Genomic DNA, 15,381 nt, shown 5'->3' with positions numbered 1-15,381 from the left:
TCAATGATTCGCACTGACTTGTCTTCCTACTCATGTTTTTTTCTGTGTGTCTGTTTTAATTTATATTTGTATTTATGTGTTTTAATCTTGTTTCAATGTTTTTATTGATCACTACCTTGTAGATTGGATGGAAAGATGGCTTTAAAGTGTTTTAAATAAATATCTCATTATGATGTCATCTGTGAGCAAGGTCAGAAGTCAGTGCTGCTAGCCCTTATCTCTTGGGCAAAACTTCCAAAATAGCAAAACCTCTTACAAGGCTGTCAGGTACTTGCAATCATCTGTCATGCCTGGTCTGCCTACTGTGTGCTTATGCTGTATGTTATGAATACATATTGGCGCAAATGTTACTTGCATTCGCAATTGAACATGGGGTGTGAAACTATGCCAGGGAGGAACACATTCCCACCGTTATCTGTGAACTTCTCTGAGAGGCACCTAGATGACCTTGAAGACTACTACATCATCCCTGTTTTTTTTCTCTGCTTGGCTAACAGTTAGAGGAAAGGGGGGAGGTTAGTAATTTTCCCACTTCACTGATCACTGGGGAGGGGGGAGATTTGAAACTGCCCCCACTGGAAAAGCCTATATATGTAGATGCTTGCCTGCAACCATTATTCATGGCAAAGATGGCATAAGTGTATGATACTGGCAACTTATCAATAAAGAACTCCTACTACCCACAGTGAAGGCTTTTGAGAGTTGCTTGGTATCCTTACAAAGGCTTGCTATAACTAAGCATCTCCAAACAGACTTGTTCTTCAGTAGATTCTATCACCGTATATTGTTTTAAAATAATTAAATTAAAACAGAAATAAAGTATCTGTACATTGATTCTGATGAAATCTGAAAAGAAGCGTTCACATTTACAAAAACGTACCTAACATTGTTAAAAGCTACAATTCATTATTAAAGCATCTGAAATTTATATTATTTACAATACCAATTACTTTGGTTTTTATTAGCATTATATACCTGTTGCTGATTAAAGTACTAAATTAGAGTAGTAAATTAATTTAGTACTTTATTTACTACTCTAATTTAGTACTTTAATTTTTAAGTATTAAAGTTCTAAATAAAGTTAGTTATCAAAGTATTGTGATCATTACACAATATTCAATTAGCCAAGAGTCTAACCTCTGGCCATATTCCTAATCAACAGATCAAGTATCACTATAGTGTTCTAAGCATTCAAGATGTTTCATAATTCTCATTTCCCATTGTGTCTTACCAAAGTTTGATTCTGTTTAGCTGGCTGACTATGGACACCATTTGTTCTCTTCTTTGGGTTAGGAGAGTCTTGGTATTGCTTTCTGCCATTGCCTCGTATGGTCTGAACATACCACAACATGAGGAAGGAAAAAAAAGCACACAATAGTTGAAAGGTCCAAAATTGTATTCTATATGTTTAAGTAGACCACTGAATAACAACTATGGGGCAGATTGAGAAATAGACATGTAACCAATTTTCCAGTTAATACGTTCAGTTTCTTAGAAACCTCTTTTATATTGAACATGTTATAAATTTGAGAGGCTCAAGAAGTTAAAATGTCTAATCTACACAGGAACCCCCAAGTATCAAAGAATTTGAGCTAATCTGAAGAATATGATAAAAAGAAACTCACCTTTAGTTTTAAAGTTTCAGACATCTCAGAATGATTGTTGTATGGCTTTTGTTGTTGCAGCTGTCTATGCTTTGTCCACTGATCTCCTGAAGGACCATCTGCTAGTGCTTGCTGGCTATAATGAAGCTTTGATCTAACCCATCAGAAAGGGATCTTGTTCAGAAAAGCTCAGCAAATGAACATTAAGAACACAAGAAACCACTGCACAAATGACTTACAAACAGAGAATGCTATACATTCCATTAACAAGACCATTGTATTGTCGAAGGCTTACACGGCCAGAGAACGATGGTTGTTGTGGGTTTTCCGGGCTGTATTGCCATGGTCTTGGCATTGTAGTTCCTGACGTTTCACCAGCAGCTGTGGCTGGCATCTTCAGAGGTGTAGACCAAAAGACAGAGATCTCTCAGTGTCACAGTGTGGAAAAGGTGTTGGCAGGTCATTTGTATCTACTCAGGAGGGGTGGGGTTGAGCTGAGTCATCCTGTAAGAGTTTCCCAGGGTGTGGAATGCTAATGGAGGGAGGCTTCACTGTATCCTGAGGAGGTTCTTTTGCATATGGATTGGTGCTTGATGTGCTAATCTTCTCTGCAGGGCTATTATCGGGTGTAGAGTGTTTTGTTAGCCTGGTGTTTTTCAGAACTGGAAACCATGCTCTGTTCATTCTTAAGGTTTCTTCTTTCCTGTTGAAGTTTTGCTTATGCTTGTGAATTTTAATGGCTTCCCTGTGCAGTCTGACAAAGTAGTTGGAAGTGTTGTCCAGTATTTTGGTGTCCTGGAATAAGATACTGTGCCCTGTTTGTGTTAGGCTATGTTCAGCCACTGCTGATTTTTCAGGTTGTCCAAGTCTGCAGTGTCTTTCATGTTCTTTTATTCTTGTCTGGATGCTGTGCTGTGTGGTCCCAATGTACATTTGTCCACAGCTGCAGGGTATACAGTATACTCCTGCAGAGGTGAGGGGGTCTCTACTGTCTTTTGCTGATCATAGCATCAGATGCTGAACATAGTCTAACACAAACAGGGCACAGTATCTTATTCCAGGACACCAAAATACTGGACAACACTTCCAACTACTTTGTCAGACTGCACAGGGAAGCCATTGAAATTCACAAGCATAAGCAAAACTTCAACAGGAAAGAAGAAACCTTAAGAATGAACAGAGCATGGTTTCCAGTTCTGAAAAACACCAGGCTAACAAAACACTCTACACCCGACAATAGCCCTGCGGAGAAGATTAGCACATCAAGCACCAATCCATATGCAAAAGAACCTCCTCAGGATACAGTGAAGCCTCCCGCCATTAGTATTCCACACCCTGGGAAACTCTTACAGGATGACTCAGCTCAACCCCACCCCTCCTGAGCAGATACAAATGACCTGCCAACACCTTTTCCACACTGTGACACTGAGAGATCTCTGTCTTTTGGTGCTACACCTCTGAAGATGTCAGCCACAGCTGCTGGCGAAACGTCAGGAACTACAATGCCAAGACCACGGCAATACAGCCCGGAAAACCCACAACAACCAACAAGACCATTCTTGTTAAGTGCCTATTTTAACAGCATGTAACAAAATTTCTGCTTAGGGTATTACCACTTGTTACAAAGGCACTGCAAAATGGTGGACGTTGTTACAGATGTTGACTACAGAGCTATCAGTATAACCATCTTCTTTACTTTATACTGGTATAAAGTAAACTAGGCAGTGTCGGAGACAAAGATCACCTACCTTGGTAGCACTTAACTGTGAAGAACACACCACTTCCCTGCAAAAGGTTTTAGTCAATCTTTCTATTTTCAGTGGCTTGTTTTTGTTTTAAATACAAGATCAACTAAGGGGCAGTGCACCATGCAGTTAACAAGCAGGAGGCTGCATTTCTGTACACAAGTTTTTGTAGCAGCTTTAACAGTTTCATGCATTGTAGCATAGTCTGGAAAAGACTGGTCAATTTTGTAGTCATGTATCTTTTTAGAATACTTTTTTGTTCCTTTTAATATTAATTTTTATTAAATAAAATATTGTGTCCATTGGTCTACCAAGCATATGGTGGAACTCAGTGGGTTGCCCTCGGAGAAAATGGTCACATGGCCAGTGACCCCGCCCCTTGATCTCCAGACAGAGGGGAGTTTAGATTGCTCTCCGTGAGGGCAATCTAAACTCCCCTCTGTCTGGAGATCAGGGGGCGGGGCCACTGGCCATGTGACCATTTTCAAGAGGTTCAAGAGGTTTCACCGCATTCCTGCTGAAAAAAGCCCTGTCTATCACTCTCCATACAAAGTCTTACATGTATAATTCTCTTTCTCTCTCTCTCTCTCTAGCTAGCTAGCTCTTTCTAAAAAGGACTGAATGGCTTCTGAGAATTCAGAGGCATTGTGCTTAGGGGTGTGTACCCCCCCCCAAAAAATTCAATAAATCTGATTTTTTTTTAACCAAATCTGAGAAAAAAACTGGAATTCCACAAATTCCAAATTGATTCTCCTCTAATACGGTTCTGGTATTTCCAATTTTTTTTGAAAATGTGATAAAAATTCAAGATACCTGATTTTTGATTTGGAATATCCAGATTTTACTGAATCAGCCAAAGTTCGGTATATTAATCTAAATTCCAACCTGAACTGCACAGCCCTAGTTGTGCTTTCTTTACATATCACGTTACACACAAATGGAGGGTGAGGGAAGCAGAATAGAAATATACAGGCCCACTACCCCAGTGTATACAGTTCTCAAATGCTGGAATTGAACCCAAGTGGTTGTCTAAGATAGGGACAGAGTAAAATGCATTGTATACATATCTTTCCATTACAGAGCTGTAATTACCTGCACATAGGCCACAGTTTTAATAAACTATACTGTTTGTGTTATATTTGTATCTCAGAAACAAAATGGAGCCCAGTGAATCAAAATATAGTCTCACAAAATAAGTTTCACCTGCAATAGTACAAGCACCAAATACGCACATATAACCATACAGTAACATCTGAAATTATTTAAAATTATATACATTTTAATAATACATGTACACTAGTAGCCAAAATTGTGGGAACCTTTTGGGAAAAGTGCATTTTTGAGGTTTGATGGCTCATAACACCACTCTTTTTTGGAGAAATACCATAAAAGTATATATCAATGGAAAGATAATTTAACCAAGAATGTAATGCAACAAAGTTTGTTCAATTATCTGTATTCTATCAAATGTTATAGCCAAATAACCAGGAAAAGGAAGCACAACTTACTTAGGTTGATACAAAGTAGCTTTCCTTCATTTGAATGTAGCCAATAAGCCTGAGTCTTTAGAGAGCCAATCAGGTGTCATCTTGTTTCAGCAATGAGCCAATCAGGTCAAAGTAGGATTCAGCTATTGATGCCATGTATTGGAGCTGAGAGGAGGTCATTTGTCAGTGTGTTATGTGATTGCTATCAAGTTGGTTGTTTTGTTTTGTGTTCTTTCATTTAGTGAGCTTGTAAAACATAATAAAGAAAAGGCACAAAGAGTTGACTGGTCACCCAGAAAGCGATGTAAAATAGTACTATTAAGCGAACAAGGCTACAGTTATGAAGAAATTAGAAGAAAAATTGGTGGAAACTTAACCAAAGGTGGCATTTCTAAATTTCTGAAGAGGTATAAGGCAACTCAGTCACTACAAAACCTGTCAGACTCTGGATGATAAACTACAGCAGACAGATCCCTGGTTCATTGTAACAAGACACTGGTTCTTGATTAAATGACTTTTATTCAGAAATCAGTTCTTTCCATAATCAGATACAAAGGTCTACTTAGGAGCAAGGTAAGCACCCAAGCAGTTCTAGCAGAAAGTTGACCAGAATGACTACATAGGAAAATTACATCCCTCTTCTACCCTCTTCCATCCCCCCTCCCAATCTCCAAACAAGTTTGAACTGTGAGAACAGCATGCATGTTTTGGGTTATCAAGCTGCACAGAGAATAGACATACCAGAAGCAAGGAGAAAGCTTGAAACTGGTAAACACCTGGCCACCTGGGAATGGGTGAGAACTTGTTGAAATGTTAGCAACAAGGATATCTCTAGGCATACAAAATGGAGTTACCCCTGACAGAATAAAGCATACATGACAGCAAAATCATTGGCTTGACAGAATGGGTACAGTCAGTCATGACAAAACCAGATTGGTAAAGGCAGGAAAAGATGCACACAAGCAAGAGATGATAGAAGAATTGAGAGACTGAGCCTAGGTGACAGAAGAAAATCATACAGAACAAAATGGCGCAATTCAATGTGAAGTTGAGTGCAAGGACTGTTCGGCGCAGATTGGAGGAATTTGGTCTTAATGCTAGAATTCCACGAAAAAACCAATCTTATCTCTCAAATAAAGGTTGAAAAGATTAAACTGAGCTAAAACCCATGTTAACTGGACAGTGGAACAATGGGACAGTGTTATTTGGAGTGATGAGACCAAAATCTCCCTGTTTGGTAGTGATGGCATAAACTATGTGAGAAGAATCGGAGAAGATTTGCATCCTGATTGCATTACACCTACCGTGAAACACCCAGTTAGTGTTATGATACGGGGTTGTATGACATCAAAAGGTGAGGGCAGAATTTGCATGAAAAATGGCAATATAAATGCCCAAAAATACATAAATGAAATACTTGAGCCCAAACTGAAGCCTTCCACACATGATCTTTTCCAAGATAATGAAGTATTTATATTTCAAATCCATGTCATGTTGCTGCTATGTGCAAAAAATGGTTTCAAGATAATCATATTCCACTGTTGGAATGGCCTGGGAATAGCCCAGACCTTAACCCCATCGAAAATCTATGGAACCGACTAAAGAAACTGGTTAGTGAGAAGCAACCCAGCAATAAACCGCAATTAATAGAAGCAATAACTCAATCGTGGTTTCACATTATAACAGTTGCATAACTAAAAAACTTGATTCACTCCATGGGAAGGCGTTGTAAGGCCGTAATTAAAGCAAAAGGTTACCCAACTAAGTATAACTCATTTTTCTATGTGTTTCAATTTTCTTCTTTATAACTACTGTTCTAAAAAAAATTCCTTCATAAAAGTTACTGCATTACATTCTTGATTAAATTATCTTTCCACTGATATATAATTTTATGGTATTACACCAAAAAAAAAGTGGTGTCATGAGCCATCAAACCTCAAAGATACAATTTTTCCAAAAGGTTTCCACAATTTTGGCCACTAGTGTATATATTTTTACACACATACTTCCACATGGATGTTCAGAACTTGTACAGCATTGCAGGAGCAACTTATGGCTCTATTACATTAGTAGGGCACCTTTTGGCACCCCAAAGCTGCTATATTCCCTCTGGAGGTGTTTCACTTGATTTTGATTGTTCTTTTATCATGTGAAAATGAGAAATATTCTGAGGGATTTAATAATAATAATATTTGATTTATATACCGCCCTTCAGGACAACTTAATGCCCACTCAGAGCAGTTTATAAACTATGTCATTATTATCCCCACAATAACCACCCTGTGAGGTGGGTGGGGCTGAGAGAGCGCCAGAGAGCTGTGACTGACTCAGGGTCACCCAGCTGGCTTCACGTGGAGGAGAGGGGAATCAAACCTGGTTTTCCAGATCAGAGTCCCGTCGCTCTTAACCACTACATCATTATTAAAGCTCACTCCTACTGCAAATGACCACTCCTGCTGTTGTCTTGCCAGATAAAGTACACTGTGAACAGATTTATATTTTTTTTAAAGTTAATAATTAGGAATTCCTTTTCTGCCACTACCTACCAAGTGTAACAAAGTTATTAGCAGATGTCAAAATCTGTCAAGCCTCTTACCTCATTTTTTCTGTGTGTGGTTTAGGTGGTGTACTACTGGTGGATGAGAATCCATTGTCACTATCTGAGGAATCTCCATACCGTCGGGCAAGCCAATCTCTTAACGGTCTGTGAAGAAATTAAGAGTTTAGTCTGCAATACCAAATTTCTTGTAGTAGGGTTTAGTATAAAATGATTTCCTAAACACAAATGAAGGATTAAGTTTTCATTTCTTTCCAAACAAACCTGATGAATGGAATTGCCATAAAAAACTTGTTAGGTGCCAAACCTAGCTTGGACTTCGGGGTCATATCATTCCTGTGGCAAGGCAGTTTGTCAATGGAGAACCATTCAATGTTCTGAAACAGAAAAGTTTTCTTAATAATTGATTGAATAACTATAATATATTTGCATACAGAGCACACAACAGAACATCGCCTAATTTTTTTAATGTATTATAAATCTAGCTACTAGGGATGTGTGCTTCGGGTTTCTGATTTGGGAAAAATACCCAAATCAGACCCGATTCGCAAAAATTCAGGATTTCCGAAATGGCCCCAGAATACCCGGACCATTTCGCAAACCCCAAATCAAAGATTCCCAAAGCTATTTGTATAGCTTCGGGAAGCTTCAGGGCAAGGAGTTGAAATGTCCCTCTCCATGCCGCTGTGCAGCAGGAGGGAGAGGGACATTTATACCACCAATCAGCTGTTTGTCGGGGTTTCCAACAAGCAGCTGAGTACAGCCTGCTGGGGTTTAAATTTCCCTCTCACAGACTCAGCCAGTTGTCAGGGGTTTCCCTGACAAGTGGCTGAGTGCAGCCTGCCCAGGTAAAATGCCCTTCTCCCTGCTGCTGCGCAGCAGCAGGGAGAGGGGCATTTCACCCGGGATTCAGCCACTTGTCAGAGGTTTCCGGCTGGAGGAAGCGGGGGCTTTGAAGGGAAGGAGCTTCTCGGCACCGCTTGCAAGCCGCACTGGGAGCCTCTTTTCCTTCAAAGTCTCCCCCATTCCAACCAGCTGGAGGGGGGGCTTTGAAGAGGAGGCTCTCAGCGTGGCTTGTCTCCCCCGTTCCATCCAGCTGGAGGGGGGGGGCTGAGGCTAGGGGTTGTGGGGTTTGGGGTGTTTAAAGGGCCCTGCTGCTTACAAGCGGCAGGTCCCTTTAAACTATCAGCTGGGAGCCAGCAGGGGGGATTCCCCCCTGCCCTTTGCCAGCTGATAGTTTAAAGGGACCTTTAAAGGGCCAAGTAAGTGGGTAAACCCGAAGCAGGAAACCCGAATATTTTCAGGTTGCACACCCCTACTAGCTACAAATGGAAACTTCAAGACAGGCACCACATCTCAGAAAAGGTGACTGAGAAGACGTTCCATTTTGTCACCATCTTCCAGCAAACCTAGACCAACCGAAATTTCCATGCTTATTCATGCTCTTTACCTACTATCTGCAACAGTGTGTTGTCTATGAAAACATGGTTTATCCCCACACCCTTTCTATTTGTAGGGTTTTACAAAACTAAGATTAACCAGAAACAAAGAGATAACAGAACATAAAAGGAACATGTCCTTAATGAAGAAGAAACAGCATAATCTGTAGTGCTTCAATGTCAGTTTAATGAATTCACAATATTATATAAACACCCTACACAGCAGATGTACATCACACCAACAAATACTACAGAGGAAATGCTGCAGTCATTTCTTATATCATTTACAATGCAATCTTGTGCAAACTAATTCCAGTCTAATTGATTTCAACAGGTTTAGATTTGAGTAACTCTGAACAGGATTGCACTATTAGCCACTGGATAAATATTGTACAAGTTGCTAATCTTTTTTCAGTGTCTGAGAATTCAACCGGAGTCTACAAAAGCACGAAAAGTGATTATTTACCCGAATTTCTCTTCTTGTTTTGGGATTAAATTTTGTGTCCTTTGGAATACCTGGAATGATGTACAAGCGTGCCAGCTGATCATTGATTCTTAGTTCAATATAATCATCTTTATTGATACAATCTTTTATATCAAAACCAGTTTCTTCAAAAACCTGAAAGTATATAGATGAAATGTTAAAACTGGCACACACATTTTAATACTATAAAAATGACAGTTTCAGACCCTGATTTAAAGATAAAAGAAATTTTGTTAATACTATTCAGAGAAGGTCTACACTACATGTAATAATAGATGGATTTATCCAACAATCCAGAGACCTTGCAGAAGAGGACTTCCCACATCCTACTCCTGCTGCAGTTCACTAAGCCCCCTCAGAAATATATGGTTGTGGGAGACCGCAGACCCTCAGGAACAGTTTCAAGGTGAAGTAGGGGTCTCTAGTGGAAGAAAGGAGTCAATGGAAACCTCTGCTCCATCTTCCAAAGATTTAAGTGTCATTAAGTCTTCAAGGCTGTCAGGGCTTGCCGCGTACACCGCTGGGCGGGGCGCCGGCATGCCCAGCCCTGACGACAAAGGGGTGGCAGGGATACTGCAGGACCCTGCTCTGTGGAAGGAGGGGCGGTATACCTCACCCAGACTCCCTTTCAGTCCACTCGCTGGCCTGCTCAACCTGCTCCAGTCATCCCCCTTGATCTCCGCCATCTCCTCCTTCATCAACTCTCCTTCTCGCCTACTCTCACGCTCCACTCCAACTCCACTCCATCGCTCCTACACAACCCACCAGAACACTCTCCTGAGTCAGCTTTTATAGGGTTTCCTTTAGCTGCCTCCGCCCTTCCTTCTAAGCCCCTTCCCTCTCCTGACGCTTACCAGTTGTGTATGCTCTCAGGTGTTCCTGCCCTTTCACTAATTCCTCCTGGCCTTCCTTGCCTCTCTAGCAGGGTGGGGCTGAATGCGAACGTGTCCCAGCTGAGGCTTCCTCCAGGTGTGCCTCCTTTTCTTCCTCCCCCCCTCTCCTTCAGTCTTTCCTGCAGGACCAGGCTGGCAGGGCCTTTCCAGGTGATGCACCTTGGCCATCTCTGCCTTTGCTCACAAGGTGCCACCCCAGCCGGCATCTGGGCTGCCTGTCTACTGGGGCTGGGCGTGGCTGCGCTTCCCTGGCCTTGCTTCTGAGGTGCTGCCCCGGCCAGCATCTGGGCTGCCTGTCCCTTGATGCTGGCCTGTCCCTTGATGCTAGGCGTGACTGTCCTTCCCTGGCTGGCTTCCCCCTCTGGCTCCTCCCCTCTCGCACTTGCTGCTGGCTGTGTTGCCTTCTCTGGAGCCTCTGGGCCCCCTAACTCTACTGCTGGGGTGCTGTGACTGTTCCACCCTGGACAACTGTCTGTTGAGGCAGCTGGATGGTTGTCTCCCGGGGGTCTCCCGTCCTTTTCTCCAGGTAAGTCCGGGGGCTGGGCTGTGGACCCCAGACACAGGCTACATGGCTACTTATATGCCAATGATTCTAGAAGGTCTACAAAACAAAAGACAGGATATACCAAAGCAGCAAACCATTTCAGAACTACCAAATATATTCAACAAGACCTCTGTAGCCTGCTTTGAGAAATGCTTTTCACTCCTTGTACACCAGTTGTGGGATTCCAGAATGGTGATGATCATTTTCTACCTGGGGTTAAGTTATCTTCCACAACTAAGTGGTGCACAGGGCAGAGCATTTTCGAGGGAACAAACATTCCCATCTCAACTCATGGCACCTCACAATGCACTCAACTGGGATGACAGACACTCATGAGTCTTTCACATGGAGGTGAAGCTACAGAAAGACACAAATGGGCAATAATGTTGTGAGGAAGCTCAAAGAAGAAGCACTGCAGGAATTCCAGGAAACCTCCATGTAAATAACCCATCAGAGGAAAGCAAAGGATGGAGGGGCAGGCTACTGCAATGGAAGAGTGCACAAACCAAGCCATGAAGGACTGCAAGCAAAACGTATTTGGGCTCTGTTTTTGCCCTGATACTGCCTCCAAACTGGAGCAGGGTTTGGCGGGGGGGGGGGGGGGGACCCACAAAAGTTTAAGTCTTTCTTAACGATCCACTTTCCAGGGTTTCCTATACTGCTATCTTTCCTAAACCTGGTTTTATTTAATCTTATCAGAAAGACAGCAGTTAGAGATCCTTTGCATGCCGCTTGGACAACAAGATGCATGGTTCTGAGGTCCCATGCACATCACTGCCATTTTTCTTGCCTCAGCCCCTGCAGCAGCAACTTTCTTCACTCAACCCAGCAGAGCTCCTCAGGCTTTTTTTTAAGAAAAAACCAGCAATCAGCAACTGCTAGATGATTATAGCACAATAATATTATAATGATTTACTGCCATGATAGTTTCTCTCAATTCCCAAATTACTGTTTTAAAAAGTTTCTAGGCCATTTTGTTACAACTAACTCAGGAATGTAGAGAACTAGCATATAACAGCAGTAAATCCTTCTAACATTATTGTGCTATAGAAATCTTGCAATTGCTAATTTTTTAAAAAAGGCCCTCCAGTGGCAAAGGGGAAACAGTGGGGGTGAGGGCCTGAGGCAGAGAAAATGTGGGGGAAGCTTCTTTGTGGTTGCTTTGTTACCACTGCCAATGTCTCTGCAGTCACAGCAGCAATTAATACTGCACAGAAAATCGTTGTCATGTGAAAGCAGCCTTTGACTCCCCACTCCTCTTGCAAGGCAGGACCTGGAAAAAGAACACGAACTGCAAAGAAAAGGGAATTGTTATCCCTTTCCTCTAAAATAGCAAAGCAATTAGGAGTGGATTTCACAGTGAAGGAAAACATAGTTGGATATTACATGAATGAGCCTTGGGCTTACTCCCTCTCTCCTCTAAGTACTCCAGTTAAATAAGTTACTTCTTATGTTTGCAATGTTTGGAATTCATTTCAGAGAACAAGCACAAGTCATAGTTTGGCAGTAATAACAAACTACGGTTTTTGCTAAACGCTTATTGAATCTGAACATTAAAAAGGAGCAGAAACTGCATAAGCCCAAATAATGCCATCTGAATAGAGCCTTTTTCAATGCCTAGCTGTATTTTCACAATATAAACAAGAAATATAAGCACAATACAGGAAACATGATGGTCCCAGTTACTGCATCGTCTTGATGCTCTAAACATTCTAGAATCACTTAACTTCCAGGAAAGATTGAGGGAAGCACTTCAGGTGCACCATAATGAGGGTATCTATAATATTAGTTAAGTATCCCAGAAAGACAGCTAGTCTACCACAATTGGTCCTTGCCTCTCAGCTCAGCTCAGGCAGAGCAACAGAGCTGTCCAATACCCCATACTAGCTAAGTGGACAGAACTTCAATATGTTGTTGTTTGTGGCTGGCAAAAAGAGTTTTAGTGTCAAACGAATCACATAAACACATGAAACCACCTTATAGCAACAGATCATTCATCTATCAAGGTCAGTACTGCTCATTCTGTCTGGTAGTAGCTCTCCAGTATCTTAGGTAATTCCCCTAAGGGGAAATTTGAAAACCAGTAAGTCTCTGGGGCCTGATGGCGTACACCTGAGTGTTCTCAGGGAACTCTATTAACCCATATATGTAACTCATCACTAAACACAGCAATTGTTTCAGAGGACGGGAGACTAGCAAATGCTATATTCATTTTGAGAAAAGGGTCCAAAAGGAAACCAAGAAACTACAGGTCAATTAGCTTAAAGTCTGTCCCAGGCAAATTAGCAGAAACTGTAATTAGAAACAAAATAATTAGGTACACAGAGGAACAAAGCCTGCTGAGGTAAAATCAGCATGGCTTCTGCAAAGGGAAGTCCTACCTCACCAACCTTTTAGAGTTCTTTGAGAAAATGAACAAACATGTACTGTAGATAACGATGACACAGTAGACGTTATATACAAGGGCTTCCAAAAGGCTTCTGACAAAATACCTCATGAAAAACTCCTGAGAAAGCTTAGCAGTCATGAGTAGAGATGGACACAATAAAAAAAAATTAACGATCCAGCTGATCGTGGATCAGCGCCGACGACAATCCCGCATTAACGATCCACACCAATCATCTCCCGTTCCCGAGCCGTGGATCGTGGATGCCAAAGCGGGGCACGCTGGTATTCCAAGCTATGTGGGAAGGTGGGTGGTGGCGGCGGCCACCAGGCCTGGCGGGCACGGGAAGGCGGCGACGAGCCGCCTCCCCTCAGGTCCCATTCAGCAACACAGGAGGTCTGTGTTTGGCCGTCAGAGCTGCCTATCAGGGTTTGCAGGGATGAGATTGGAGTGCCCATGGCTACAGAACACCCCCTTCCCTCTCCCTCCCCTGGGTGTCTTCCCCCAACTTGTGACTGCTTTGCTGCTCCGTGGTTGGAAGGAAGCCCTGCTGATCAAGGAAAGCTGGGCTTTCATTCGGGTTTCCAGGGCAACAGAAGGAGGGCAAACAGAGCTCAGGCTTTCCCCTGGCTCCGTTGCCAGGGGAATAGATTGCTGGCGCCTGAGTGTCTGGATCCCCGATCCGAGCCTGAACGCAGCGATCCAGGCCTCTCCTGATCGCTGGATCGTTGGCTGTGGACGATCACGATCCACCGGGTCATGATCGCGCGATCGCCATTATCATGGGTTTTTTTCGATCATGATGCAGATCGTGCCCATCTCTAGTCATGAGATAAGATGGGTCTTTTTATGGATCAAAAATCGGTTATTCAAAAGGAAGCAGACTATAGGAATACATGAACAGTTCTCCCAACACAGGGCAACTTAGCAGTGGGGTCCCACAACGATTGGCATTGTGGCTGATGCTATTTAATTTGTTCATAAATGATCTGAAACTGGGATGAGCACTGTAGCGGTCAAGTTCGCAGATGACACAAAAATATTCAGGATGGTTTGTGCTGATCATCTGAAGGAATATTAGAATTGTTACATACATACAAATGAATCTGGATGCAAGCAGCTTTTTCTCTTTCCTCTCTTTTTTCTTTGTCTTGTTTTGGCTTCAAGATCTGGTTGTAATGCCAACTGGAGATAACAGTTTGGCTAGATTGTCTGTGTCCCCTCTAAGCCTTAGACAGATATATGGTTCATAAATATTAATGTTTATCTAATCTATATAACTATAAAGAGGGGAGTGGCTAGTATTGTGGAGATCTCTGGCATCTGACCTGGGAGCAAAAAAAAAATCATTTTAAACACTTTGGTATTTTTATTATTGTTTTTTATTTTTATTTTTTTCTTCACTTTTGGTATGGAGTGGGAACTGTTTTGATGGGCAGCTGTTGGTTGATTTACAGAATTAAAATTAGTTTAAATTAGTAACTTTTCTGTCATGCATACATTCTCATTATTTTTTTTGACAACCATTTCACTTATAATAAAATTCTATTTGTGATATCCTGCAGTGATAAGGGAAACGGGCTATGTTGATTGGAAACATTATTTTCTGGGCTTATGTTAAATATGATATCATGGAATACTAAGGGCATGAGAGATGCTACTAAACATAAAAGGTTATGTCTAAATTGAAAAATCATAACGCTGACACCGTTTTCTTACAAGAAACTTATATAATGGCAAATGATAAAAACATCATGTAGAGACCAGGCTGGAGAGGTATATGTTACAGATACGTCTACTCAATCTAAGGGTATGGCAATATTAATACATACAAATGTCTCTTTTCAGATACAAGAAATAATAACAGACCCAAATGATCGCTTTATTATTTTGATAGTGAAAAGCTTTGATTCTGTTATGGTTATGATTAATGTATACCACCCAAATGAGGATTCTCCAGATATATTTCACCAATGTTTCAGTAACATGGTAAATCTCAGATACCATTATTTGTTAGTAGGTGGAGATTTTAATAAAATACTAAATACAGCCTTAGATCGAAGCACACCACCACATAAAGAACGTTCATTAGTGAGATCTACAATTAAAGCATATATGGCTGAACTAGGTTTGATCAATCCTTGACACGCGTTACATACAAGGGACAGACATTATACCTTTGTTTCTTTGCATCATAATTATTTTCGACTAGATTATTTCCTTTTTTCAACTGTGTTGATGC

At 41.6% G+C, this 15,381-nt stretch overlaps 1 protein-coding gene across 1 annotated transcript in view; it reads right to left on the bottom strand.

Moving 5' to 3' along the window:
• Positions 1-15,381, bottom strand: part of DCP2 (decapping mRNA 2) — a 46,712-nt gene that overhangs the window by 12,817 nt on the left and 18,514 nt on the right. Inside the window, exons 5-9 of the mRNA XM_054987479.1 lie at positions 9,299-9,451; positions 7,658-7,770; positions 7,433-7,540; positions 1,626-1,758; positions 1,232-1,333 (exon numbers count right to left, since the gene is read on the bottom strand). Coding sequence (XP_054843454.1) covers positions 1,232-1,333; positions 1,626-1,758; positions 7,433-7,540; positions 7,658-7,770; positions 9,299-9,451 — 609 coding nt within the window. The remainder of the gene's footprint in view (positions 1-1,231; positions 1,334-1,625; positions 1,759-7,432; positions 7,541-7,657; positions 7,771-9,298; positions 9,452-15,381) is intronic.

The sequence above is a fragment of the Eublepharis macularius genome, chromosome 8 (assembly GCF_028583425.1).
Source record: "Eublepharis macularius isolate TG4126 chromosome 8, MPM_Emac_v1.0, whole genome shotgun sequence".
Lineage (NCBI taxonomy): Eukaryota > Metazoa > Chordata > Lepidosauria > Squamata > Eublepharidae > Eublepharis > Eublepharis macularius.
This window is presented reverse-complemented; position numbering and strand designations above follow the sequence as displayed.